We start from the raw sequence: 26512 nt of genomic DNA, 5'->3' as shown, positions 1-26512 counted from the left end.
CGGAGCCGTCGGGGCCCTGGGGCATCGCGGGTGACACCTCTGCAAGGGCCCTGGGGCATCGTGGGCGTCAGGGTCGTGGGGACTTTCCAGCCGGAGGGAGCGTCCGGGGGTGAGTTCGGTTTCGAGGGAGTGAGTGGCCTGGAGGGTAGAGAGGTGGTGGAGAGAGGCCCAGGGTAGACGCTGAGCACTGAATTAATGCTCTACATCGCCGTTTTGAGAGTCTTAAATTTTGGAATAAATGACGTGGCCCGTGAAGGGCTGGGGGGCTTGGAAGTGGGCGGGCAGAGCTGGGGGTCCCTAGCACCCGAGCGCCGGGCTTTCAGCACGCTGCTGCCTCCGAAGGCCTCACTTTACGTTCTGCGCGGGTCTGCCTATTGGTAGTGGTCCCTGGGCCTCTGACTGACGTGACTCGGACACCTGGAGTTTGTACGACGTTTATTTGCACGTGGGCGCCCGAGATGGGAGTAGGGTGTGCACCACCGCCACCTTCCTGACCTCGTCCTCCCTTCCTCTGCCCAGTTCGCGCCCTGCTTGCCTGTCGGCAACTGCCTCCTACCCCCGACCCCCAGGGTCTCCGAGCCTAGAGGCGCTTTCCACTCGTGCACGCGATCCTTTCTGTGGCTTCCTTCCTCGCACAGCGCGGCACGAACAGCCGGGACCATCCGGGGCCCGGCGTGAGGAGCGCGCACAGCTCCCCCTTCCATCCCCCTTGAGGACCAACGGCTCCGCCTCCCAGGAGGCCCGGGACGTGGGTGGTGGCGCCAGGGGAGGAGGCCGTTGCCCCTTCGGTTTCATGTGGCACGGGCGCGTGAAGTTGGGGGGCTGCACGTGTGATGGGTGTTGATGGCCGAGAGGGGGGTGGGGGGCTTCCCAGCCCAGGGGAAAGAGTCCAAGAAGAGCAATATGCCCGCAGTAGAGCTCGATCCCAAGTATTGGGCTTGGCAGCGAAGGAAAAGCCTAAGAAGTGGGCCGGATAATACAGTGAGGGTGGAGGATACCTCCTTCCGCCAGCTCAGGTCCTCCCTCCACCAGTCCAGGAGGCTGAGGGATTCTGCAACCAGTGAATCCTTCCCTGTCTCACAGGGTACTGTTAATTACTCTTAGAGAAAACATGCTGAGAACATCTCTGCCTTCTCACCCCGGGCAGTCCCTAGCAGATAGGCTAAACAGGCGTGACTTCCTCGGGCCCCTCCTTCCTACTGTCCTTTGCTCCTTTTTCTCTGAGGTTGGCCTGGGTTGGGTCCCTGGGAAGGTAAGAAGAAATCAGCAGAGTTGGTGTGGGGTGGAGAGCAGATGGCCACTGGAGACTGTCCATAGCTGGTCGTTGGAGCTGGTAACAGTTCTTGGCTTTCCTTGCAGAAAACTCTTCCGTCATGTCGCAGAATGGATACCTTGAGGATGCAGGTGAGTACACTCAGGAATGGGTGTGTGCCTAGAGAGAACTCCTTGATCCAAAGTATCTGGGAGTGCTAGTCCAACTACCTGGGTGTCATGGCATTGGCCACCTCTCTGTGGTCCTTTACTGGTGCTGGGATGCCTTTGGACTCTGCCCTGAAGGAGTTTGTGGTGTGGTTAGAGAGGCAGCTGAAACCGCCTGGACAGGGTCAGATCTCTGGTGGTGTTGTGGTCCTGTGGTCCTGGGAGGGCAGGCTGCTCTCTCTCCTGGTATAGCCCATCTAGTGATGTCCCATGGTTCACTTTTACAATGCTCTGGTTATCTAACCAGCCTTAGGCCAAGGATTTAGATGGCCTACATTCCTCAGTCCCTGCCCAGCCCTGTGAGGGAGAGGCTGCCATTGTCCCTCCAGAGAAATGTGACTCTGCTTCTGTGTTCCCTGCTAGCTCCAGTCTAACTTTCCTGTCCCGTGTCTCTGAGATGGCTCTGTGCTGTCTCTCCTGTGCCCAGACCCAGGAACTGGCAGGGCCATCAGAGAGGTGTCTGGTGCGACAATGCTTGGACAGACTGGTGATGTGCTCTTACCAAGGGTCTGTAGGGCACGACAACTGCATGTGCCAGGCTGCTAGCAGGCGAGTTAGGCATGAGGCTGGGCTAAGGATGGAGGAGGGAACTTTGCAGGGACCTGGTAGTGTCAGCTGGGGAGGTCCTGGGGAGAAGGGGGCAGTGTGAGGGACAGCACGGGAATAATGGATGCTTTGGGTGACAGGGGAAGCTGGAGCAGGTTGGGACTGAGAACCAGGTTGTCAAAGCAAAGGAAGCTTGGAATTGGGGAGGAATGAGTTTTTCGTGGACATGAGATCCATGATAAAAGTCAGAAGGACACTTTTTTTTAAATTTTTTTTAGTAGGACAACTTTTGACCTAATAGCTTTGCTCTGGGATCTAGGTGCAGAGCAGACTTCAGGCTACGGTTCACCAGTCCATGGGGGCCTTGACAGGGGAAGCCTAGCACCTCCTGTCCAGGCTCAGCACAGGACAACGTGGGGGACAGGGCCTGGGTTGTGCAGAGGAAACCAGCACTGCCTGGCAGGTGTAGGCATGCTGCTGACCCTGCCCTGTCCCTGCACAGGTGTTAGGCATTGGTAGGGTCTGAGCCACAAGGGTCCTTTTCCTGGGATCACCCACAAGTGGTGAGCCAAAGGGACCCATAGTCAGTAAGAGGTGCCAGCTGGGCCAAGAGTGAGGCAGCGCCCTAGGACTTGCCAGAGAAGGGTTCTATGAGCCTTGAAGAAGGCTCTCTGGGCCTTCTACTCAGAGGGCAAGAGCTGGCATGGCTGGGGTGCTGGCCAACTGGCCTGAGGCATGAGAGATCAAGGTGGGGAGTGGGATTGGATCTGAAGGGCCAGGGGTCAGGACATGGGTAGCAGGTCTATCTCAGACAGTGATCCCAGAGGCTGTGGGGAGCCCCAGCAGGGCTTGGGGAAGATGAGGACATTTGCATCTCGCCAGGAAATCTTCCCATAGGAGGGAGCCCGTGTTGTGGGGCAGTTGCAGAAACTGAGAGGCAGACCAAGGGTTCTGTGCTCTGGGAGTCCCAAGGTGCCACAGCATGCCCCTCTCCCACCATGGGATGAGGCTGAGATGAGGCCTCTTCTGCAAGTCCCATCCCCTGTCAGTCCTCTGCTCTATTTCTCAGGCTCTCCTGCTTCCTGGGTCTTGTATGATGTCTGGACTATGTCTCTCAGCCTTGATGGCTTGCCCCCAGGCCCTACCTGGGAGGAGGTGCCTTAAGACCCTGTACCAATGATGTGGGGAAGGAGAGGTCTGGATACTGCAGTGGCTCTGGCTTCCCTTGGATCCCATCTGGGTAGCCAGGCAGGTCTGGGTCCTGTAACCTGGATGCTCTAGGAGGTCGGGGGTTAGGCAGTCATAACTGTGTCATTACACCATGTTCCTGGCTCAAAGTTTGTAGAATGAACATATTTTTTTTCTGGTTGAAGGATATGGGTCAGAACAGTGCAAGGCCCCGGTTCCTGTAACTGAAAAATGTTGGTTGAAGGTTGTTGGGTGGGGCTGCCAGCCATCTGCCTTACTCTGAGGGGGGCGGGGCCAAGACTATATACTCTATCCACTTGGGCCTGAGGCTGCCTTCCTGGCCTACGTGAGGCCTCCCCGACAACTCACTGAGAGTGCACCAAGTGGGACAGCCCATGACAACAGCTCCTTGGTCATGAAGTCCCTTTTGAGGTGTAGCGCTGACGGCCAGGCCCTCTTGGGGTGTCTTTTTCTTGGTGGTGGTTGGGTCTCCAGGCTACCTCAAGTGTGACACAGATGATGCCTCTGAAACCCATGAGGAGAGCCTGGCAGAAGAGGCCTTCAACACCGTCAACTCCTCCATTGTGTCTGGCGAGAGCATCCGTTTCTTTGTCAACGTCAACCTCGAGGTGCAGCCCACCCAGGCTGGTATGGTGGTTGTAGCAGGGATAGACTGCGGGGAGGGCAGGGGACTGGAGACTGGGCAGGTAGGCTCCAGTCCACCAAGAGAGACCCGAAGAGGTGGGTTGGTGCCATGAGCCATCTCCCTTTTTTCTAGCGGAGAGTGACTTGCCTGGTGGCTGTGGGCTTCTCCACACCTCTCGCAAGGTGAGTGGCCCATCTGCAGGACAGGAGACATTGGGTCCTGGGCCACTAGTCGGGGCTGGAGGTGGCTGCTCCCTTGAGATAGCTCACGCTGCTCCCCTCTCACACTACACAGGGAACTTACACTAGCCCAGAGCTCATCTGGTAGGGCCTTCCCTTCTGAAAGGGGATGTTGGTCCTGGTGGGAAGGGGCAGCCAGGGAGGGGCCACCATGGAGGAGAGGCCAGGTAGTGCGGCAGGTCTCACTCATGGGCCTGTGTGGGGTCCCCACAGTACCTGAAGTTAAAAAACTTCGAGGAAGAGATCCGAGCGCACCGAGACCTAGATGGCTTCCTGGCACGGTCCAGCATCATCCTGAACGAGACAGCCACCTCGCTGGATGAGGTGCTGCGGGCCATGGTGCTCCGCATAGTCTACAACCCCCACACCATTGAGCCTGACTGCAACTTGGACATGCTTATGGCCATGCTCTTCACTGATGCTGGGGCTCCCATGGAGGGTAAAGGTAAGGTCCATCTCCCATCCTTGGCAGGGAGGTCAGGGAGGTGGGCCAGCTGACCTCCTATCCCCCTACACCCTGTCCTCAGTTCACCTGCTGTCAGATATCATCCAAGGAGTCACTTCCACAGTCACAGGGGTACAATACCAGCAGTCATGGCTCTGCATCATGTGAGTTGCCAGCCCACCACATTGGGCCTCCCTACATATCACCGTGGAGCCAGGTATCCCATGTCCCTGTAGAGGCTGGCCAACCCAGTTTAGGGGGAGAGGGTGTGAGCATTCCCATCCCATTTGGTCATCTTTCTTATCCTTAACAGAAGTCACTGGGGGTCCAAGTTAGGTACTCTGGGTGGGATCCCCCGACCAGCAGTGGCAACTGAGTGCCCTTCCCTGTCCCTGCCAGCTGCACCTCCAAGTCCCTACATAGGCGGCACGTGTGCATCAGCCGCCTGGTTCGCCCGCAGAACTGGGGGGAAAATTCCTGTGAGGTGCGGTTCGTCGTCCTGGTGCTGGCCCCACCCAAGATGGTGAGGAGGGATCTTGGGGTGGATTCCTTTCTTGGGGAGGAAGGTTCCAGGCTACCTGGCTGTCTTCTTGGGGGCATCTCTTCCATGTGCTGGAGTACCCCACAGTCCTGGCATCTGAAGGTCTCATTCCACCCTGTTCCTTCATCTCGGCCTTCCTGGGTTTCTCTGTAGCATCTTGCTAGGTCCTCATCAAGCCCTAACTTCCTCCAGAGATTGCCCAAAAGGTTGTATTTCCTTCCTGACTGAAAAGAGGTTTTTTTTAAATTATTCAAACATAGGGTCCTTTTCTTTGGCTTCCCCAACCTTTCTAGTTGGTTGACAATGACTTGCAGATGTGATTCCCCCATTTCCCACCCCCAGAAAAGCACCAAGACTGCGATGGAGGTGGGGCGTACCTTTGCCACCATGTTCTTGGACATCACCTTCCGCCAGAAACTCCTGAAGACCCACACAGAGGAAGAATTCAAGGAGGCCCTAGTACATCAGAGACAACTGCTCACCATGATGGGCCAGGGTCCAAACCCCACCACATTGAGCTACAGCAGAAACTCCAGCTTCCAGAAATCCCAGCATGTACGGGGTCAAGGTGGGCTTGGGTGGGGGTTGCAGAGCATGGGCGCAGAGCTAATAGGCACCCCGCTATAGCCCCTGCAGCACAACGATTTTTTCCCTGTGGGGAAGGGCATCCGTGAGGACTTCGCCCGCAGATTCGCCGTGTACTCACTGGACTTCACTGATGGTATGTGCTCTGCGGTCCCCCGAAGCTTGGCCTGTGTGGCTCAGACCATAGGACAACACATATACCTGTCCAGCATCCCCAACACTCTCTCTGTCCTGTCCTAGGCATTATCGGGAAAAACAGGACTGTGGGCAAGTACATCACCACTACCCTGTTCCTCTACTTCGCCTGCCTCCTGCCCACAATTGCTTTTGGGACCCTCAATGATGAGAACACCAAAGGGGCCATCGGTAAGGGACCGGAGGTCAGTGGAGGGTGCTGCGAGGGGGGGCCCAGGGTGTGGTGCCCGCCTGACCACTCCACTTCCTCAGGTGTGCAGAAGAGCATGGCTGGGCAGAGCATTGGAGGCCTCTTGTATGCACTCTTCTCTGGGCAGCCGTTGGTGGTGCTGCTGACAACTGCGCCTCTGGCCCTCTACACTCACGGTGCAGTGAGAGTTGTGGTAGGGAGATGGTGCCCGTGGTCCCTGGCCCTGGCCAAGTTCTGACCGCCCACCCCTGTCCTGCTGCCTGCAGTGATCCGTGGCATCTGTGATGACTACAGTCTGGACTTCAACACCTTCTATGCATGGACAGGCCTGTGGAACAGTTTCTTCCTTGCAGTTTATGCCCTCTTCAACCTCAGCCTGATCATGAGTCTTTTCAAGAGGTGACAGGGCCTTCCCTGAACTGCTGGGGCCTTTGAACTGGAGGGAGACCAAGGCCAGGGATCTGGTCAGCCAATGCCAGCCTCTGAGGTCCTATAACCCTAAAGGGGATGGGGCTCCCCCAAGGGGAAAAGCCTGGAACTGGTCCTCTTCATGGCAGTAGGAGGTGCGGGGGGGGGGGGGGGGGGGGGCGGTGGTCACACTGAGGCTCAGGGAAGCTTTCCCCCACAACAACTTACCACCATCTTATGAGGCATATCATCCCCTGGCAGGTCAACAGAAGATATCATTGCCTTGTTCATTTCCATCACATTTGTGCTGGATGCTGTCAAGGGCATGATCAAAAGTGAGTATTTACCTAATGACCACTTGCTGCAGAGGGATCTGAGTTAAGATGGGGGATTATAGGCTGTGGCCAGGGCAGTCAAGCAGCATGAAAGCTAAGGTTGTTCTTGTGCTCCAGGATGCTCTGGGGAGCAGCAGCCTCATGTGCTAGAGGGTGACAGGGCTGCTCCAGGCAGGGTCAGAGGCACTGGGCCATGCAAGATGCACTATCAGGGCAGAGGGACAGCGGCAAAGGGTGGGAGTAGTGGGTGGATGTGCAAGGCGATGGAGCCAGCTTCCCCTCACTCCTCCCAGATGCCCCTTCTCCCTTCAAGGCCCCTCCATCCCACATCTAGGAGGAATCTGGGCCCCCATCTCCCAGAACCCAGATGGCTGAGCCCTTTTGGCCTATATCCATAGTCTTCCAGAAGTACTACCATGGCGACCAACATGGGAATCGCAACTTAGGTCACAATTCCCTGGTTAGCCTGCTGGACCTAGGCACCAGCCTCAACACCAGCTTCCACACTGCCCTCAACACCAGCCTCCTGGCCAGCCCAGTGGAACTGAACCCAGAGAGCAGCCAATTAACTGAGCAACCGAACCGGGACACTGCCGTGCTCAGCCTCCTTATCATGCTGGGCACGCTCTGGCTGGGCTACACCCTCTACCAGCTCAAGAAGAGGTGAGGGGGGCCTAGAGGTAAGGGGAAGGAGACACAGCCCCTGGACCAGGCTGATACACCCTCCTCTGTCCCCAGCCCCTACCTGCACCCCCACATGCGGGAGATCCTGTCAGACTGTGCCCTGCCCATCGCTGTGCTCACCTTCTCCCTCATTGGCTCCTATGGCTTCAAGAAAATTAAGAGTGAGTTGGGACGGGACCGGCGTGCGGGTGGGGTGGGGTGCCTCCATGGAGTTGTAGGCTGGAGCAGGGTCTATATCTTGCTGCAGTGAGCAAGTTCCGCTACAACCCCCGTGAGAGCCTGTTTAAGATGGCTGAGATGCACTCGCAGTCCCTGGGAGCCATCTGCAGTGCCATGGGCCTTGGCTTCCTGCTCTCTATGCTCTTCTTCATCGAGCAGAACCTGGTGGCTGCCTTAGCTAACTCACCAGAGAACAGGTTCAAAGGACTGGGAAGGGAGGGCTGAGCAGGGTGCCCCCCTCCAAGGAGCCAACAGGGGCTCTATCCGATACATGTTCCTGCCTTTCTGCTGCAGGCTAATGAAGGGCACAGCTTACCACTGGGACCTCCTGCTCATCGCCATCATCAACACGGGGCTGTCTCTGTTTGGCATGCCCTGGATCCACGCTGCCTACCCCCACTCCCCATTGCACGTGCGGGCACTGGCTCTGGTGGAGCAGCGTGTGGAGAGTGGGCATGTCTATGAGACGTGAGTGTGACAATGGCCTCTTGAGGCCTGAGGCAAGAATCACATGGGCCCTAAGGTGGATAGCCGTGGGAGGGATGTGGCCCTGAAGTGCCCTAGCCTGAGAGCCGTAAGTGACCCAAGGTGGGGCATGGCCCCCTTGGACTGGGGCTGGAGGTGATGCGGTGCTCTGGGACCACACAGGATCATGAACGTTAAGGAGACGCGGCTGACCAGCCTGGGCGCCAGCATCCTGGTGGGCCTCTCCCTCCTGCTGCTGCCCGTCCCGCTGCAGTGGATCCCTAAGCCTGTGCTCTACGGCCTCTTCCTCTACATTGCTCTCACCTCCATCGACGCCAACCAGCTCTTTGAGCGTTTGGTCCTACTGCTCAAGGACCAGGTGAGCATCTGGCCCTGAGCGAGGGATGTGGGTGGGAGGTACAGCAACATCAGACCTCTCCACACCTGGTTCCCTACCACCCACAGGCCTCATACCCACCCACCCATTATATCAGGAAGGTGCCTCAGAGGAAGATACACTACTTCACGGGCCTGCAGGTCCTGCAGCTGCTGCTGCTCTGTGCCTTTGGCATGAGCCCCCTGCCCTACATGAAGATGATCTTCCCCCTCATCATGATTACCATGATCCCCATCCGGTACGGGAGGGTGGGCAGAGGGCAGGTGGGACCAGCTGGGTGGAAGAGTGGGGCTGCTAAGACGGGCCTCTCTGCCTTCTCCTTGATTCAATCTTCATCTTTCTGCCTACTCCCTCCCCTCCTCAGCTACAAACTGCTGCCCCTAATCATTGAAGCCAAATACTTGGACGCCATGGATGCTGATCACTGAGCTGCTGACTGGCAGGCCCTGGCCACACCCTGTTGGTTGGTCCCTCCTGGTCTTCCTAGCCCAGCTGTGACTTTTTGTGGGGAGGTATGGGTGTCTTGGAGTGCTGCTCTATGCTGCCCCCCTCGCAGCTGTCCCAAAGGCCTAGGGCGTGTGTGCATTGTGGGGGTTCGATGGAGTGTGCCTGCACTTCCCATTGCCTTTTGCTTTGGGTCAAAACACTGCTCAGGACAGCTTCTGCCCAGGGTGGGACTAAGTAAGATGGATTTTCTTTTGATAAAAGAGTCAGATGCCTGAAAGAGAAACCATTTCCTTGATTGTATAAGGAATTTGCTGTATGCATATTAGAGAATAAAGCTCCTGTTTCTATGCTGCTATGTGCTGTCTCACCCCTGTAGCCTGTCCCAGCCTCTGAAGGTCATCTGAGTGCCGTGGGGAAGGGGCATAAAAGGAATCCATGTGTGTAGAGTGGCATTTGTGTGGTGTCACAGTGAATGTTGGCCCAACAGGGAAATGTGGAAGATCCAGGCGGCCTTTGTGCTGCCAGGAACCTACAGGGGAAGTGTCTGGGAACAGAATGTGTGAGGATCCTGAGGAGAGGGCTTGGGGCCAGTAAAGAGCATGGCTGGCGTGGGGAGATTAGCGGGGCTGATAGCAAAGGGCTCTGGCTCTCGGAGACAGTTGCAGAGCAGTCTGATCGGAGACTGAAAACAGGCGAATAGGTCAGATTGGCAGTTTTGAACTATCCGGTCTGCTGGGTAGATTCTAGAATTTAAAAGTAGGGGAGGTAGGGTCGGGGAGGGGCTGCATCCTGTACCAGGGCATTGCTGGTGGGGATGAAGGGAAGTAGAAGAAACCACATGGTGTGGATTGGTCTGATGGAGGGGAGAAGGTACCATGTTTCTGGCTTGGTCATTTGGTGGTTGGCCAGGACCCATGACAGTGGCAGCAGGCAGGGGGAAACAGGGACCACAGGTCTAAGGCTCAGGGGAGCGCCCCTGTACATACCTGGGAGCAGCAGCAGTTTAGGCAGAGCACTGTCTCACAGACACCCCATCATATCACCTTTTAGGACTGACTTGATAAATACACCATAGACCAAAGGAGCAGATGAGAAGACATCTGCTACATCTAAAACTAAAAAGGAACTAAGATCTAGATATACAAAGAATTATTGGAAACCAACATAAGACGGTGACTCTGACAGAAGAGGCAAAGGCTGTGAACAGTGAAAGGGGGGCCCAAAATGTTAACAGGAATGGCCATAGATGCTCAAACATCTCAGGAATGTGAGGAATGCAACCCAGCAGTGAGATGGCACCTTCCGCTTGGTAGAAATCAGATGTATGGATGATTGAGTGGGAGATGGGGTGGGGGCTTGTGCACTGAAAGGGGGGATGGAGACTGAGGCACAACCAAGACACCTCACCCTCCAACTGAGCAATGCTGTTTGTGGGAAATGAGTAGCTCAAGTTAAAAGAAGGGGGACAGAAAGTGTACTGTGTGCTAGGACAACTCTGGGGAAGGAGCTGAGTAACATATAGGGATGCCTTGCCCCAAGCAAGTTGCATATACCTGCCCCACACATGTGGTACATAAGCCTTTGTAGCCCCCTCCCCAGTAGCCTGGGTATCCCCTGAGTTCGGGGGGGGGGGGGGGAGAGTCATGTCCAGAATTACCAAGTGAGGAGCAGGCAGGCCCCCAGCATCCCACATCATAAATATATATATATATAATGTTTTGTTTTTTTTTTCAGAGAGGGAAAGAGATAGAAACATCAATGATGACAGAATCATTGATTGGCTGCCTCCTGCATGCCCCACTGGGGATTGAGCCCACAACCCCAGGCAGGTGCCCTTGACCAGAATCAAACCCAGGACCTTTCAGTCCACAGGCACTCTATCCACTGAGCCAAACCAGCTAGGGCTATATGTATATTTTTTAAATGAGTCTGGAATTATAATCATAATTTGAGCTGTTCTGATGTATAACCCCACAAAGCAAAAGCACTAGACTTCCCACACAGCCCACTCCAACCCAGCAAAAACCATGGAGATGAGCTGGGCATTGGCTCACTTGATGGGTGGGTGAACAGCATGGATTGGGCATGGAAAAGGTCAGCCCTTGATTTGAGACTTCAGAACGAAAGGAAAGATGTAACACTCCAGCTAGCAAGGGCATGCGAACACCCTGGACACAGTGCTGCCCTTGTCCCACCAACACCCCTTCCCCCTCCATTTAAAAGGTTTCCGGCTCCTGCCAAAAGGGATTCAGGAGACAGACACCTGCCTGGGGCAAATTTCAAAGCAGATACATCCAGTTTATTTTGGAGTGCCTTCCAGAATTTTTACTTGTCGCATTTAAAACACACTAAGAATTTCTTCCCTAAACCCTCAATTCTGTCAAGGCCCATATAATACCTGAGGTCCTTTTGGGTCCTGAGGCTGTAGGAGAGACCAATGGTGTCCCTTGCCCAAAGCTCCTCCAAACAGCCAAACAGTGCTCCTCTAGACTGGTGAGGCTGGTCTGGTGGGGCTGTCAAATCTCAACACCCCAGGAAGTGGTAACCCTGAAGGACATACTTAGGGGGTGCCTGCCTGATGGAGGTTTCAGGCTAGCCCTCCCCAGATTCCCAGTGAGCATGCTCATCATCATTCTTAGAAGTCAGGCCGCCAAAGTATTCCTGTAGCTCGCGCAGGGCCCGGAAGCGATGGGAGATGGCATTCTTCTCAGCTTTGGACATCTCTGCGTACCTAAGGGGCGACAGCAGCAGCTCAGAGAACAGGGAGCCCAGATCAGGGAGGGTATAGATCCAGCCTCCCTCCCCCCAGTCAATTCCAGAGCCCAAATCTCAAGGATTCCCCAGGAAAGGGTAGCAGCTACTTTCTTAAAAATCGAAACGTTTTATGGGAGTGGGATAGGGGGGCAATGGGAAGATATGTACACATGTAATACCTTAATCAATAAAAAAAAAATTAAAACAAAAATCGAAACATTTTAAATTCCCCTATAGGTAGAAACCCATATTGATGGTTGTGGAAGGATATTAAACTTGCTCCAGTGTGTCCAAAAGTGATTAAGGGAAGCTGGGGACAAGGGGATGAGCTGCATGTTTGATCAGCTTTGTCATTTATTGACAGGAAGCAGTGGGGCCTGACAGCAAACACAGCAGTCTCCTCTAGCACACTGCGGGGGGAGGGCAGGCGAGCCAGCCACTGGCCTGTCCTCCATGCCAGGACTCCAGTGAGGTGGTCATCCCACACCCCGATGGTGGGCTTCAGATCTATGCTGTCCAGTATTGGCCACTAGCCACGAGTGGCCATTTAAATTTGAACCAATTACAACTGAATAAAAAAGATTTTGGTTCCTCAGGCACTCTAGCCACAGTTTAAATGCTCCACAGCCACTTATGGCTAACTGCTACTGGATTGGGCCGTGCAGATGTACAACACTTCTGTCACCAAAGAGCATTCTCAGACAGTGCTCTTTCATGTTGTCCTCAGCCCTGTCTGGCCACTGTGAGACTTTGGGCCAAGCTCCCTAAGGGCCCCTTCAGCCTGGAAAACCCGACTCCGATAATGGCCAATGTGTCCCATGTAAATAAAGGAGGAAATTGGTATGAAATACTGAGAACACTCAGCACCAAGGGGGTTTAATGTGATGCCCTACAACAGTGTTAACATTTTTCCAAACTAGATAGAGGGAGTCAGAAGATCACCCCCAAAACTCATGTATATACGACAAGCCAAGGTCAGAGAGGGGAAGCCACTGAAGTCACACAGCTGCTCTGCTGTGAGCTGGAGCCCGAGCCCAGGTCTCCCAGCTACACCTGGCTGCCTCCCCCACCGTGGACTGGGCCACCCAGATTCCTTGCATCCACCCCAGCAGAGCTGCCTTCAGCTGGAATGGCAGTCTCAGAGCCTGACTCTGTCCATATCCGCGTGCCTGCACACTTGGGTGGAGCATTGACCCAACACAGACCATGGCTAGCCTGACCCCAAGAAAAAACTGGGCTCCTTACGTTTGCTCGTATCCATCAGGTTGAAAGCAGGGGTCCCAGCCAAAGTCCCGGCAGCCTCGAGGTACCACAATCCGGCCCTGCCAGAGGAAAGGGGGACAAGCATGTCATTGGGTTTGGAGGAGATACAATAGGAGGAAAGCAGTAGCCAGTCTGAGTTTAGTTAGGGATTTGGTTACTAAAAATATATGGTTTCAATGGGCCCACATTGCCTGCAAATGTTTGCTAAACACATAAATAAAATGCAGTTCTCCCCTCACATGTATTGCATTTCTCAAAATGCAGGGAGGAACCATGTACTTGATATCCCTGGAGACACCCTCCCTCTCTACAGCTTTGCCAAATGGTGACCTATTGAAGAGAGTCAACTGTGAAAACCTGACAGAAAACACTTTCTCCTAATAGGAGATTAAGGTCCCTAGAATTTGCAGATAAGCCCTATGCCTGCTACTATTACTGCATTTCTCAAAATGCAAGACAGGCTCTAACAATTAAGTGAAATAACATGATAGAAATTACTTAGCACAATGTTCAACATAAAAATGAGGTCAACTGCCTGGCTGGTGTGGCTCAGTGGTTGAGCCAGTCTGGGCACATGCCTGGTTGTGGGCTCAATCCCCAGTAGGAGGCTTGCAGGAGACAGCCAATTTACGATTCTCTCTCATCATTGATGTTTCTATCTCTCCCTCTCTGAAATCAATAAAAATATATTAAAATGGGAAGAACCAAGATGGCGACATAGGTGAACACTGGTACTTGCCAACTCCCACAACCACATCAAAATTACAACTAAAATACAGAACAACCATCATTCAGAACCACCTGAAATCTGGCTGAATGGAAGTCCTACAACTAGAGAAGTAAAGAAGAAAGCGCATTGAGACTGGCAGGAGGCCAGAGACATTGAACAGGCTGGTCCAATACCCACGTGTGGTGTTTCTTTAATCAGGAGGGATATTTCCAAGGCCTCCTGTGAGAAGCAAGGTGTCCCAGCCCCACAGCAGACCCCCAGCCCAGGGTTCCAGGGCTGGGAAGAGAAGTCCCCATAACTTTAGGCTATAAAACTAGCGGGTCCCTAGCCGGTTTGGCTCAGTGGATAGAGCGCTGGCCTGTGGACTGAAGGGTCCGGGTTCCATTCCGGTCAAGGGCACATGCCGGGTTGTGAGCTCAGTCTCCAGTAGAGGGCGTGCAGGAGGCAGCCAATCAATGATTCTCTCATCATTGATGTTTCTATTTCTCTCTCTCCCTCTCTGATATCAATAAAAATATATTAAAAAAAAAAACCACACAAAAAACTACCGGGGATTGTGGCTGAGTGACACAGAGACTGCTGGAGTCCCAGGTGTTCCTCTTAAAGGGCCTGCACAAGAACTTATATGGTCCTGACCTCCAGTGCTGGATGGCAGCTTTGGGGGAGTCCAGGGACATACAGGGAGAAACTGGACTGTCTGGCATCGGGACAAGAACTCGAGGGTGAGTTCTCCTCGACAGGGGTGTTCACAGGAGTCATTGTTCCTGTGCTGAGACCTCCCCCATTGCAAAGCTGCCTGGCAGCCATATCTGAGTTTCCATCAGCATGGTCCACACTGTTCATTCCCCCTGGTGAATCTCTGAGAACCCGGCCTATCCAATTTTCAGCCCCACCCAAGCTGTTTGCAGCTGCTTTTCCATATGAATGGCCTGTACTGGCTCAGTTTCAGACATTGCTAAAACTCTCTTAAATAAGCAGCAGCTGGAGTCAGCGTGCCCCAAACCTATCAAGAAAAGGTCCAAGACCCAGCACTAGCACCAGCCTGCCTTGCCTCACAGCTTGTCCTCACCTGGGCACTTCCTAGCCCAAAGGTCGGCAAACTCATTAGTCAACAGAGCCAAATATCAACGTACAACGATTGAAATTTCTTTTAGAGCCAAATTTTTTAAACTTAAACTTCTTCTAATGCCACTTCTTCAAAACAGACTCGCCCAGGCCGTGGTATTTTGTGGAAGAGCCACACTCAAGGGGCCAAAGAGCCGCATGTGGCTCGCGAGCCGCGGTTTGCCGACCACCGTCCTAGCCCAATACAAATAGCAGCCATCTATAGATTTCTCTGTAGCTCCTGCCAGGTGACCCCAGGCAGTGGCTGACTTTGCAACAACCAGGAGGCCTCAGAGCCAGTGACCCAGTGGACAGCTTCAGACCATACCAGATTACAACTCTACATATCCACAAGTGACACACTCAAGGGGCAGACTCAGTGAGCACCAAAGCCCCACTGAAGCACGTCCTGGTCCATAGGGGTGTCTCCTGCATAGCAGCTCTTCTATTATAGACGCAGCTGGTCCTCACAGCCAATTGGCCTGGAGCAAATTCCTCCCAGTGACGCCAATTCCTTCTCGTGATGCCTATCAAGGCTCAACTACAACAAGACTGTGCACACAGCCCACACAGGGGCGCACCTATAGTGCCCAGCTCAGGTGACGGTGGAGGCTGAGTCACTGGGCCCTAAAGGACACCTATTACACAAGGCCACTCTACCAATTCCAGGAGACATAACAGCTCTACCTAATACATAGAAACAAACACAGGGAAGCAGCCAAAATGTGGAGACAAAGAAACATGTTACAAATGAAAGAAATGAAAGCAAGCAAGCTACTAGATACAGAGTTCAAAGCAATGGTTATAAGATTACTCAAGGATCTTAATGAGAGCTTCAAGGGACTTAATGAGATCTTCAAGGGACTTAGTGAAACTTCCAAGGATTTTAGTAAAAATGTCAAAGACATGAAAGACCAGTCAGGCCCTAGCTGGTTTGGCTCAGTGGATAGAGTGTTGTTGGCCTGTGGACCAAAGGGCCGCAGGTTCGATTCTGGTCAAGGGCATGTATCTCGGTTGCAAGCTCCTCCCCAACCCGGGCCCTGGTCAGGACATGTGCAGGAGGCAGCCCATCAATGTGTTTCTCTCACATTGATGTTTCTCTGTCTTCCCCTCTCTCTTCCACTCTCGCTCAAAATCAATGGAAAAATATCCTTGGGTGAGCATAAAAAATAAAAAAAAAGTCAGAAATTAAACATACACTAACTGAAATAAAGAATAATTTATAGAGATTCAAAAGTAGAATAGAGTGTTCCGAGAATCAAATCAACAATTTGAAATATGAGGAAGCAAAAAACATCCAATCAGAAGAGCAAGAGAAAAAAAGATTCCAAAAATATGAAGATAGTGTAAGGAGCCTCTAGGAAAACTTTAAGTATACCAACATCTGCATTATGGGGGTGCCAGAAGAAAAAGAGAAAGCAAGCAATAAATTGAAAAACTATTTGAAAACTTCCCTAACCTGGTAAAAGAAATAGACTTACAAGTCCAGGAAGCACAGAGCCCCAAACAAGAGGAACCCAAAAAGGCCCACACCAAGATACATCATAATTAAAATGCCAAAAGTTAAAGACAAAGAAAAAATCTTAAAAGCAGTAAGAGAAGAGCAGTTAGGTACCTACAAGGGAGCGCCCATAAGACTGTCAGCTGATTTCTTAACAGAAAGTTTGTGGCCAGAAGGGCGTGGCAAGAAATATTCATAAAGTGATGGATAGTAAGGACCTATAACAAGATTACTCTACCCAGCAAAGCTATCATTTAGAACTGAAGGTCAGATAGCTTCACAGACAAGAAAAAGCTAAAGGAGTTCATAAGCACCAAACTAGTACTACATGAAATATTGAAGGGTATTCTTTAAGAAGAGGAAGAAGAAAAAGATTAAAAATCTGAACAATAAAATGGCAATACATATCAACAACCGAATTTAAAAATAAACGAACAAGAAATCTAACGAACAAAACAAACTGATGAATAAAATAGAATCAAAGGCATGGAAAGACTAACAGTCTCAGAGGGAAGGGGAGGAAGGGTGGGAAGAGATTAAACAAAGATCTTATGTGCATGTACTAGTATACATTACCGATGGACACAGACAATAGGGTGATGAAGGCCTGAGGTGGGGTGGGAACCGGGTGGAGGGAGGCAATGGCGGGGGGGGGGGGGGGAGGAAGAGGGACATCTGTAATACTCTCAAAAATAAAGATTTAAAAAATGATAAAAAGAAAAAATTAAAAATGAGCTCAATACTGGCTGTAATAAGCGAATTCCAACAGAGAAATGTTACAAAGAGAACAAATTATAGCCCAGTGTCACAAAATGTCATGTTGCTGTAGAAGCAATAAAAGAAAAAAGTAATTTAAAAACTATAAGAGAGGTAGTAGAGGATGGGGATTAGCCACATAAATGACAAGTTATTTAGACCAAAGGCAAGTTCTGCTCCTGCTAGCAGGGAGACTGAGGCAGTTACTAAACTACTCTGAACCATACCCAAGTAACACGTTTTATGAACATCTGCAGTAAGGCAGGCAGTGTTGTCAGCACTGGGGTTACAGCAGGCCTTGCCTTGCCCTCACAGAATGGATCTTAAGCAAAACGGGCATCAAACTAGTAAACAAATTACCAAATGCCAAGTGGCTTAAAGGGAACAGGGAGCTGGACTCAAGAACAGGATAGAATGACTTGGGAAGGCCTCAGGGATAGAGCAAGAACATTCCAGGCGGCCCTGGCCGGTGTGGCTCACTTGGTTGGAGTGTTGTCTCATAGACTGAAAGGTCGAGGGTTCAATTTCTGGTCAGGGCACACAACCAGGTTATGGGTTCCATCTCTGGTTGGGGTGAGTACAGGAGGCAACCAGTAGATGTTTCTGTCACATTAATGTTTCTCTCTCTCCTTCTTCCCCTCTCTTTGAAATTATTTTAAAAAAGAACATTCTAGGCGGAGAACATTCCAGGCTGATGCCAAGGCCCTCAGATAGGGAAGGGCTTGGCATATGCATTGCTGAAAGGACAATGTGATTAGGTTCAGAGAGCTCAGGTAAGAACATGAAGAAACAGGGCCACCCTGGGTAAAGTGGGGATTGGGAAGCAACAAAGTGCATGAAGCAGCCAAAGCTGGGGAGACAATAGGGAATGGTGGGGACAGCAGTGACCTGGCCTTATCAGCAGGGCCTGTGGTTGTTCAAAGTTCTGATTTTTGAGAGAGAACATTCCCGTGTTCATAGCAGCATTATTCACAGTAGCCAAAATGTGGAAGTAATAAATGCTCATCAACTGATAAATGGATAAAGAAAATATGGCATATACATACAATGGAGTATTATTCAGCCTTAAAAACAAATTCATGCTACAACATGGATGATCCTTAAAGACATTATCATAAATAAGCCAGTCACAAAAACATAAATACTATAGCATTCACTTATATAAGGTGTCTAAAGTTGTCCAACTCTTAGAAACTGATGACAGGGGCTAGGGAGGGGGGAAAGGGAGAGTTGCTAGAGATCCGTTGCACAAGTGTGCATATAGTTAACACTACTGTACACTTAAAATGGTGAAGATGCTAATTTTTATGTGTTGTTGTTTTTTTAATATATTTTATTGATATTTTACAGAGAGGAAGGGAGAGGGATAGAGAGCTAGAAACATCGATGAGAGAGAAACATCGATCAGCTGCCTCCTGCACACCTCCCACCGGGGATGTGCCCGCAACCAAGGTACATGCCCTTGACCGGAATTGAACCCGGGACCCTTCAGTCCGCAGGCCGACGCTCTATCCACTGAGCCAAACCGGTTTCGGCTGTTATGTGTTTTTTACCACACACAAATATAACCAGGTAGGGCAATACACCTCTGTGGTCAACCCCTGGTGGAGATTCTGGGATAGCGCTTCGTGGGCTACAGTGGGACTCTTGGATTTTATCCTGAGCAGAAGAGAGAAAGCAGAGGAGTGAATCCCCACAATGTGGGAATATACTGGGGGGGGTGGGTTGGGGTGGGGAGAGGAGATGCATGCAGCCAGCTCAGAGGGTAGTGTGGGCCCTGTGAGAAGTTGCTGAACCTCACAGGTAGGCATGAGATGCTGAAGGGCAGCTGGGGAAGGAGTAAGTTGGAGGAAGATTCTATATGAACATAAAAAGTTAGAAAGCCTGTGTGATATTCAAGTAGTTGGATAAGGAGATTGGAACTTGGAGAAGTCTGGGATGTAGATGTAGCTCTGGGAGTTGTCTTCTTCAGTTTCTGCATTTGCTTCTTGGGAGGGCATATAGTGCAGAGCTCTGGGTACACAGGGCCTCAAGAGTTGTGAGCCATTATGCATTCCCCTCAAACAGCAGCCTCAGGGGTCACACAGATTGAATTGACAGCATTTCTCCTGATGGTGCCCAGGGGCAGATCTGGGCAAAGTCCTGGGAACTAACTCTGGCCTGGATGCCCTCCCACTACCTTCCAGCAGAAGACACTGGGCCAAGAGCTAGAGGCTCAGCGCCCTCTGGTGGCATATTGAGGAACCAGCATGGGTACGCACCGAGGTCCGGCCCCTGAAGAGGCGCACGGGCTCACTTGCGTTGCCAGTGCTGAATGCGAATGTACAGAGTGCATAGGCCGACTTGTCCTCGAACCCCGCCAGGAGCTGGTGGAGACCTGTGGACAGGTGCAGTGAGGGCTTAGCTCAGTCTGTGCCGGCCAACGCCCACTCCCCACCCTGAGGCCCCAGGTTGGGGGACATATGCCAAACTGGGGGTTTTATACATGTCATCAGATAGGCTTTGTGGTGATAAACCTGGAAGTTGAGTCATGGGGAGATGGGGTTCATTATTCTGTTCTACTATTATATATGCTTAAATGCTCATTAATATGAAGTGTTTTTAGCAGCACCTAAAGAGGGAACATTTTGGCCTGCAACTGTAGGTGACAGGGTGTGCAATGCTGGGGCCCAGGAGGGGACCCGAACCCCAAGGCCAGGCCCTGGCAAAGGCAAGGACTGGCAAGCAGTCAGTAGGGCCAGTCCTCTTACCCCCAAATCAACTGCAGTCCCTTTGTCCCTCAAATTCACAGCTCCACTCCTTCCACTTTTCCATCCACTCCTTCCATATCTCAGCACTCCCTACAGTCAGGTGTGCAGGGAAAGTATGAGCTGCAGGTTATAGATGGGGAAACTGAGGTGAACAGAAGAGATCCATGGTGGGGCTGAACCTGAGATTCCTGATTACTAGTGGGGCCCTCCCCTAGACTACCTCGGGATTCTCAATTCCCAACAGATCTAAAGGAAGAAATAAAGGGAATAATACCTTCAGGCTTTAATTTCTCCAGAAACCACTTTCTGCAAGACAAACAAAGGTGAGTCAGACACCAGCAGATGGATCTTTGGACCACCTTCTTCTCTGGGTTGCAACCCCCCAGGGATTAGAGCCCTGTGACAGCCAAGCAATTCACATGATAAAGAATGTCTCGGCCCTAACCGGTTTGGCTCAGTGGATAAAGCGTCGGCCTGCGGACTGAAGGGTCCCAGGTTCGATTCCGATCAAGGGCATGTACCTTGGTTGCGGGCACATCCCCAGTGGGAGGTGTGCAGGAGGCAGCTGATCGGTGTTTCTCTCTCATCGATGTTTCTAACTCTCTATCCCTCTCCCTTCCTCTCTGTAAAACAATCAATAAAATATATTAAAAAAAAAAAAAAGAATGTCTCGCCCTGGGCAGTGTGGCTCAGTTGGTTGGGCATCATCCAGTGTACCTAAAGGTTGCAAGTTCAATTCCCAGTCAGGGCACACAACCAAGTTAAGGGCTCAGTCCCCAGTAGGGGGCATGCTGGAGGCAGCCAGTCCATGTTTCGCTCTCACACTGATGTTTCTCTCTCCCTCTCGCTTCTTCTCTAAGAAGCAATTTAAAAAACAATTTAAAACAAACAAACAAAAAGAATGTCTCAACTCAAAATGAAGACAAGTCATCCAATAGGAAAAAGGAAATGGATGTAAACAGGCAATGCATAGAAGAATCAATAATTCAATGAAGGCCTCAAGTTGAGTGATAATTAGGCAAATGTAAATTAAAACTGCATGTGATAACACTTCATACTCCCCACATTGCAAAATATGGAGCAATGCATACTATAAGTGTATACAGGTGCTACTGCCTTGGCAAACATATTGGCAATCTAAATGTTAAATATATACATATCCAAGACCTAGTAGCACCACTGGTATGCATTTGCCCCCTAACCACAGAGAGGGGTATTCAAATTGGGGTATTTGTACCCTAGAGATACAACAAGACCTTCTAAGGGGGTGCAGGGCATTGGATAGGAAATCCATTTTCAGATCTTGACTTTCTTGTTTTCTCTTTCCTGAAATTGATCTATCCAGGAATGTACATCTTCAACAGATGGGTTCCCCTTGCCCATCTCCACTTACACAATCACATTCTCACACTTTACAAAAGAAAGGCATGCCTTTCCCCATCCCTAATCCTTCCTCAGGACAATCTGAAATATTGGTGTTGATGCCAAGACAGTGAATGATCTGTGATATCAGGTAACCAATCATTTCCAAATTCAGATGGTTTTGGGAGCAGGGCCCTATGAGGGGGACCACTCACATGTAGGGGCCAGGGAGGCCCCCAAGGGCGTTGAAGCACAGACAGGTATCCTCCACCAGTACAGGCCCCTGCACCTGCAGCACAAGGAAATACAGCCCTGAGACCTGCTACCAGCAACAGTCCCTGCTGCAGCCCTGAATTCCCAGGCCATCCAAGCTGGAGCCAGGCCCACAGCTGGTTGGAATCTGCAGCAACAGGATATAGAGGTCCGTCCACCTGCTACCAGGATTAGCCCTTGGCTAATCTCTTATATTCATTTTAGAGATAGGGACACCAAAAGCCCTGGCAGGCTGTAAAGCCTGCTCCAGGCACAGTAAGAGAAAAGGTGGGATTCATAGTCAGGCAGCCTGACCCTTCAGGAAGTGCTCTTTCTCAGTTCTACAGAGATAAGTGAGTACAGGGATGGATGGATGTGGAGAGATTTTGGGGCTGGAATGTATGTATCTGAAAGTTAGAGAGAATTATGTGTGTAAGTGGTGGTCTGGGGAGATACTATACAGTCAAGGTTGAGAAAGACAGTATTCCAGGGCCAACATGAACTAACCCCAGAACAGCTAGGCCTGGGCAGATCCTTGAGTTATACCAAATTGTGCCCATGCTATTGTTCTCCATTCATCCCCAACAGGCACAGGCCCCAGGAGCCACCAGGACAAGAGAAGTGAGTAGAGCACACATGTGGAGCAAGCACCTGGCGAGCTGCCTCCTGACACTTCTGTATGGAAATCTCGTCAGGCTCTCCCTGGTACTCTGGCACTTATGAGGAAAAAGACATACAGAGTCAGGTCACCAGCAGACAGAGAAATCAAACTATCTTTTAAAAATAAAACAAAACAGAGACATACGGTCAATTTTCTTTGCCACCAAAGTACATGGAAACTTGTCTCCTAGAATCTGAATGACCTGTTGCAAAATGAAAGAACATTTATCACCATTTGTTAACGATTCCCCATAATACACAAGTTCTCATCCACCATTCTAATCAGGTAACTCTCCTGTCAGTACCCTAAAGCTTATTAATCAGGCCCATGAGCCTCACCCCAGCCTTCAGGGTCCACCCCAGCAGGTCAGCTCCCTCATCTCCACAATCTCCTACTTCAGGTCTCCCATGCTAACTGCCCATCCAGAACACCCACTTCCCTTCTTAATGCTCCCAGAAACCCTATTTTTTAATTAACTTATTTTTTATTGAATGTATTGGGGTGACATTGGTTAAAAAATACTTTATTTTTAATAACACCTGCCTGAAATTTAGCATCTTTTAATTGTGAATATAGAAAACCAAAATAGTATTAGCAGTTCCTGTGACCTTCTCTCCCTCCCTCCGTTGATTTTTAAAGAAAATGGAAGGAAGATAGGGAGGGAGGGGGAGGCGAAAGATCATTGTGAGAGAAACATATTGACTGGTTGCCTCCTGAGCCCTGACCTGAGGCAGGAATCAAACCTGAAACCCAAGTATGTGCCCTTGATCGGGAATAGAACCCATGATCCTTCAGTGTGTAGGTCGATGCTCCAACCACTGAACCACACCGGCCAGGGCACCTGTGACCTTTAAACCTTTAAATCCCAAATGTCAACCTGGCAGGTGTGGCTCAGTTGCTTGGGTGTCCTCCCAGGCACCAAAAGGTTGCTGAGGTTGCAGGTTTGATCCCTGGTGGGGGTATGCAGGAGACAGCCATCACAATGAAGTTTTTTGTTTTTCTTTGTTGTTTTGTTTGTTGTTGTTTTTTTCAAAAAGTCATAGATGTCGCCATATTCTCTCCCATTCAGTTATAGGAGATATCTCAAAATATCATTTACAATCACATTTTAAAATTTTAATTTTAACAAAATTTATTGATTTTTAGAGAGAGAAAGAGCGAGAGAAATTTGTTGTTCTACTTATTTACGCATTCACTGGTTGATTCTTTATGTGCCCTGACTGGGGACAAACCCCCAACCTTGTCGTATCAGGATGACATTCTAACCAACTGCACTACTCAGCTAGGATCATTACTGAGGACCACATTCCGGGACCGTGGTAGGACTCGGAGGGCCCAGTTGGGATGTCTGCCCCACGCCCTGTCACCTTCGAATCAGCAGCGCGGCCTGGATCAGCTCCAGAAGGGTGTCGGGATCCCGCTTTGAAGTCTAGCTCAATAAGTGACCTTCGGGACAGGTGCCAAGGACCCCGCCACTCCTCTGAGCTCACAAGCCCTGTGTCCCCGGCCGCCCCACTTCGCGCGGTCCAACCCGTTCCACCCGCTCCGTCCAACCCATCCCTGCGGGTCCGACGCTCCACACCCCCTGCGCGACTCTCCCGCGTGCTTCCTCCTCCCGGAATCCAGTTCTCCGCCCCGTCCCAGCCGCCTCCTGGCCGGCCTCCCACACCCTCCTAGCACCTCCTCCAACTTCTTGGCGTTCCCCGTGACAAACACGAGCTCCTTCCCGGCCAAGGAGGCCGCCATAGTGAGTCTCAGCTATCTCGCGGTCCCACCGGAAGCCCCTCTACCGCGGGTTGCAGGCACTTCCGGCCGGCGGCGGAAGTGGGCGGCCAGGCAGCCAGCTTAGCGATCCCGGGTAAGGCAACCTCGGTATTCCGTTGCGTGCATCTGGCAGCGGCGACAGCCTAACCAACTTGCAGAGGGAAGGCAGCGCTGGGCACCTGAGCCCTCGCTCAGACCCCGGGGAGAAGAGTGCCGTTTTTCCGGATGAGCAGCCTCGGGCGCCGCGCGCTGGGAGGAACGTGGCGCGGCCACCCTGCTCCCCCGTGCAACGGTCTTCCTGAGTGGAGGTTGAGTGCTCCGAGATCTGTCTCTCCCAACGAGCGACGCTATCAGCAGGGACCGAAAGATACCATTCCAACAATCGGCCCTCCGCCGCTATCACCCTTCTCTGGAACTTGAGCACCAAGCGAAGCAAAGAACTCCGTCCTTCCTACCCCGAATTCATCAACCCTTCTCAATACTCACGTCTCGGCTAGATCTTTGCATCCTGAACACAGCAAAGAATAGACCCACCTGGGCGACAGACCTACTGCTGACCCCCGCATTGGGCAAGTCACCTGTCTCCCTCCTCCAGAGACTCAGCAAGGGCAGATGTAGGGCCAGCTCTACTCATGGTGAGGCAACTTCTGTCAAAGGAGTGTCAGTACCCTGGAGGTCGATCAGTGCCTGGATGAGTTATTTTGCTTAATGTTAATGACCTCTGACAATCTCGAATTATTTTTTATTTTAGGTCCCAGAATTTGTCCTTAGGGAATATTTAAACTTCCATGCTCTCTGAAAACTTTGCTCAATGATCATAAAGTTAGTATTGCACTAAAATACATTACTGTGTTCTGGGGCAGTTCCTGGAGTTTCTGAGTCAGTACTATTTCCACAATGTGATTTGTGAAGCTCCATGGAATTGATCTGGAAAGTAGTGGGTTATATTCAGGAAGTGGGTAGCCCTCCCTCTGTGTCATCTATCTGCCTTCTTCATGAAGTCATAGAGGTTTCCCTGATCGAAGCTGACCTCCTGGCTGTTGAAAACTTAGGCTCAGAGGAGCTTGCCAGGCCCCGGGCACAGACACCTTGTGTACTACAGACAAGAACAATGTGCTGTGTCAGTGCAAGGACCCTGGGAGTGCTGGAGGCTGAGAGAACCACCTTGTCTGGGGAGGCTGATCAGTCACAGCACGCTGTAGGAGCTCACAAAGGGTTAACAGCAGGGACTATTGTGAGGGGATATTCGCTTTAGATAGACCTCACTCTAAATCTGAAGGCTTTGGAGCTCAAGAGCTTGGGGAGAGGGAGGAGGTATGTGAATACAAAAATTGTATACAAAAGTTTGTGTATGTGTGATCTTTAGTCAGACTCTTGGTTGCAAGGGTCAGAAAACCGGCTTAGGCAAAACAAAACAAAAAAGAAATGTATTGATTGGTTCACTTAACTGATACGTCTACCTATAAAGAGACAGTCAAAGTGCTTAGTTGCTCTGAACAGAAAGGAAGGAGAGCCCTGGCCAGGTAGCTCAGTTGGTAAGTGTTGTCCTGATAAGCCAAGGTTGTGGGTCCAATCCCTGGTCAGGGCACATAAAAGAAACAACCAATAAATCAATAAATTTTAAAAAGAAAAAGAATGGAAAGATAATCTGTCAATCATTCACTCATTATGCTAGAATTACAATGTGTGAATTTTTACCCCCTTTAACAAGGAATATGACTGGAAATCTCATTAGAATTTGCACTCTTCTCGATTGGGGAAATCCAGTTAAGCAAAGAAGGACAATTCTTGCCCTCAAAAAAGCTTGTCAGGTCCTATCAATTCTACCTCTGAAATAGTTCTGGAATCAGTCCCCTCCTTTTCACCCCCTAATGCTACTGTCATGAGTCCAATGCTGTTGTGAACCAGGAAGATAGCTCTCCCTGCCACTTTCCACCCCTCCTGTCTGCCCACAAATCTTAAGAGACATGATTGGGGTCCAGGACTCTGAGAACCTGAGAACTGCAAATGAAAGCTATAAACATATCTAGTTGAGGCAACAAGGAAGGGTTATCTCTACTGACAGTTTGTTGTTTTGCCCTTCCAGGCAACTTCTGAGCACATGCAAATTATGAAAATTTTTAGTCTTAATTTTTACTTTTTAATAAAACTTTTTATTGTGGAAAATTTCACACTTATACAAAAATGTCAAACTTACAAAACAGAAGGAAAATGCAGTATAATGAGCCCCTATATACCCATCACCCAACTTTAACAATTGTCGACATTAGCTTTTTAAAAAATATATATTTTTATTGATTTCAGAGAGGAAGGGAGAGATAGAAAAAGCAATGATGAATCATTGATCAGCTGCCTCCTTCACGCCCCCTACTGGGGATCGAGCCTGGAAATCGAATCCAACTTTGACCTCCTGATTCATAGGCACTCAACCACTGAGCCATGCCAGCTGGGCAACATTAGCTATTTTTATTAAATCTCTCCTGCCCATTTCGGCTTGTTTAAATTTTAATTTTAAAATGTAAATTATGAAATATTCCAAACTTACAGAACATAATAAAATTGATGCTCAAGATTCCACCATTCCAATTTAATAATGTGGTATTGTT

At 50.7% G+C, this 26512-nt stretch overlaps 2 protein-coding genes across 3 annotated transcripts; one reads left to right on the top strand and one right to left on the bottom strand.

The window, feature by feature from the left end:
* Nucleotides 1–1359: 1359 nt before the first annotated feature.
* On the top strand, nucleotides 1360–9363 carry SLC4A11 (solute carrier family 4 member 11). Its single transcript, XM_080683905.1, has 19 exons — nucleotides 1360–1404; nucleotides 3709–3861; nucleotides 3992–4041; nucleotides 4312–4543; nucleotides 4626–4707; nucleotides 4943–5066; nucleotides 5427–5639; nucleotides 5712–5805; nucleotides 5910–6035; nucleotides 6117–6230; nucleotides 6321–6453; nucleotides 6724–6797; nucleotides 7196–7460; nucleotides 7536–7642; nucleotides 7729–7897; nucleotides 7995–8168; nucleotides 8349–8544; nucleotides 8631–8800; nucleotides 8927–9363. The coding sequence occupies exons 1-19, from the start codon at nucleotides 1374–1376 to the stop codon at nucleotides 8988–8990; spliced, it is 2571 nt and encodes an 856-aa protein (XP_080540031.1). The 5' UTR covers nucleotides 1360–1373; the 3' UTR covers nucleotides 8991–9363.
* A 1923-nt stretch (nucleotides 9364–11286) lies between these two features.
* On the bottom strand, nucleotides 11287–24524 carry ITPA (inosine triphosphatase). 2 transcript variants are annotated; one of them, XM_080686213.1, is made up of 8 exons: nucleotides 24393–24524; nucleotides 22287–22344; nucleotides 22133–22197; nucleotides 21445–21518; nucleotides 20142–20173; nucleotides 19379–19494; nucleotides 13009–13085; nucleotides 11287–11740 (listed from the first exon to the last, which is right to left on the bottom strand). In XM_080686213.1, the coding sequence occupies exons 1-8, from the start codon at nucleotides 24411–24413 to the stop codon at nucleotides 11602–11604; spliced, it is 582 nt and encodes a 193-aa protein (XP_080542339.1). In that variant the 5' UTR covers nucleotides 24414–24524; the 3' UTR covers nucleotides 11287–11601. The 2 variants fall into 2 exon arrangements, with proteins under 2 accessions (XP_080542339.1, XP_080542338.1); XM_080686212.1 differs by lacking the exon at nucleotides 24393–24524 and adding an exon at nucleotides 23823–24111.
* Nucleotides 24525–26512: the final 1988 nt, after the last annotated feature.

This window comes from Plecotus auritus (genome assembly GCF_963455305.1).
Source record: "Plecotus auritus genome assembly, chromosome: 8".
In the NCBI taxonomy this organism is placed as follows: domain Eukaryota; kingdom Metazoa; phylum Chordata; class Mammalia; order Chiroptera; family Vespertilionidae; genus Plecotus; species Plecotus auritus.
Note: the sequence above shows the minus strand (reverse complement) of the source record. Positions and strands in the feature narration are given on the sequence as shown.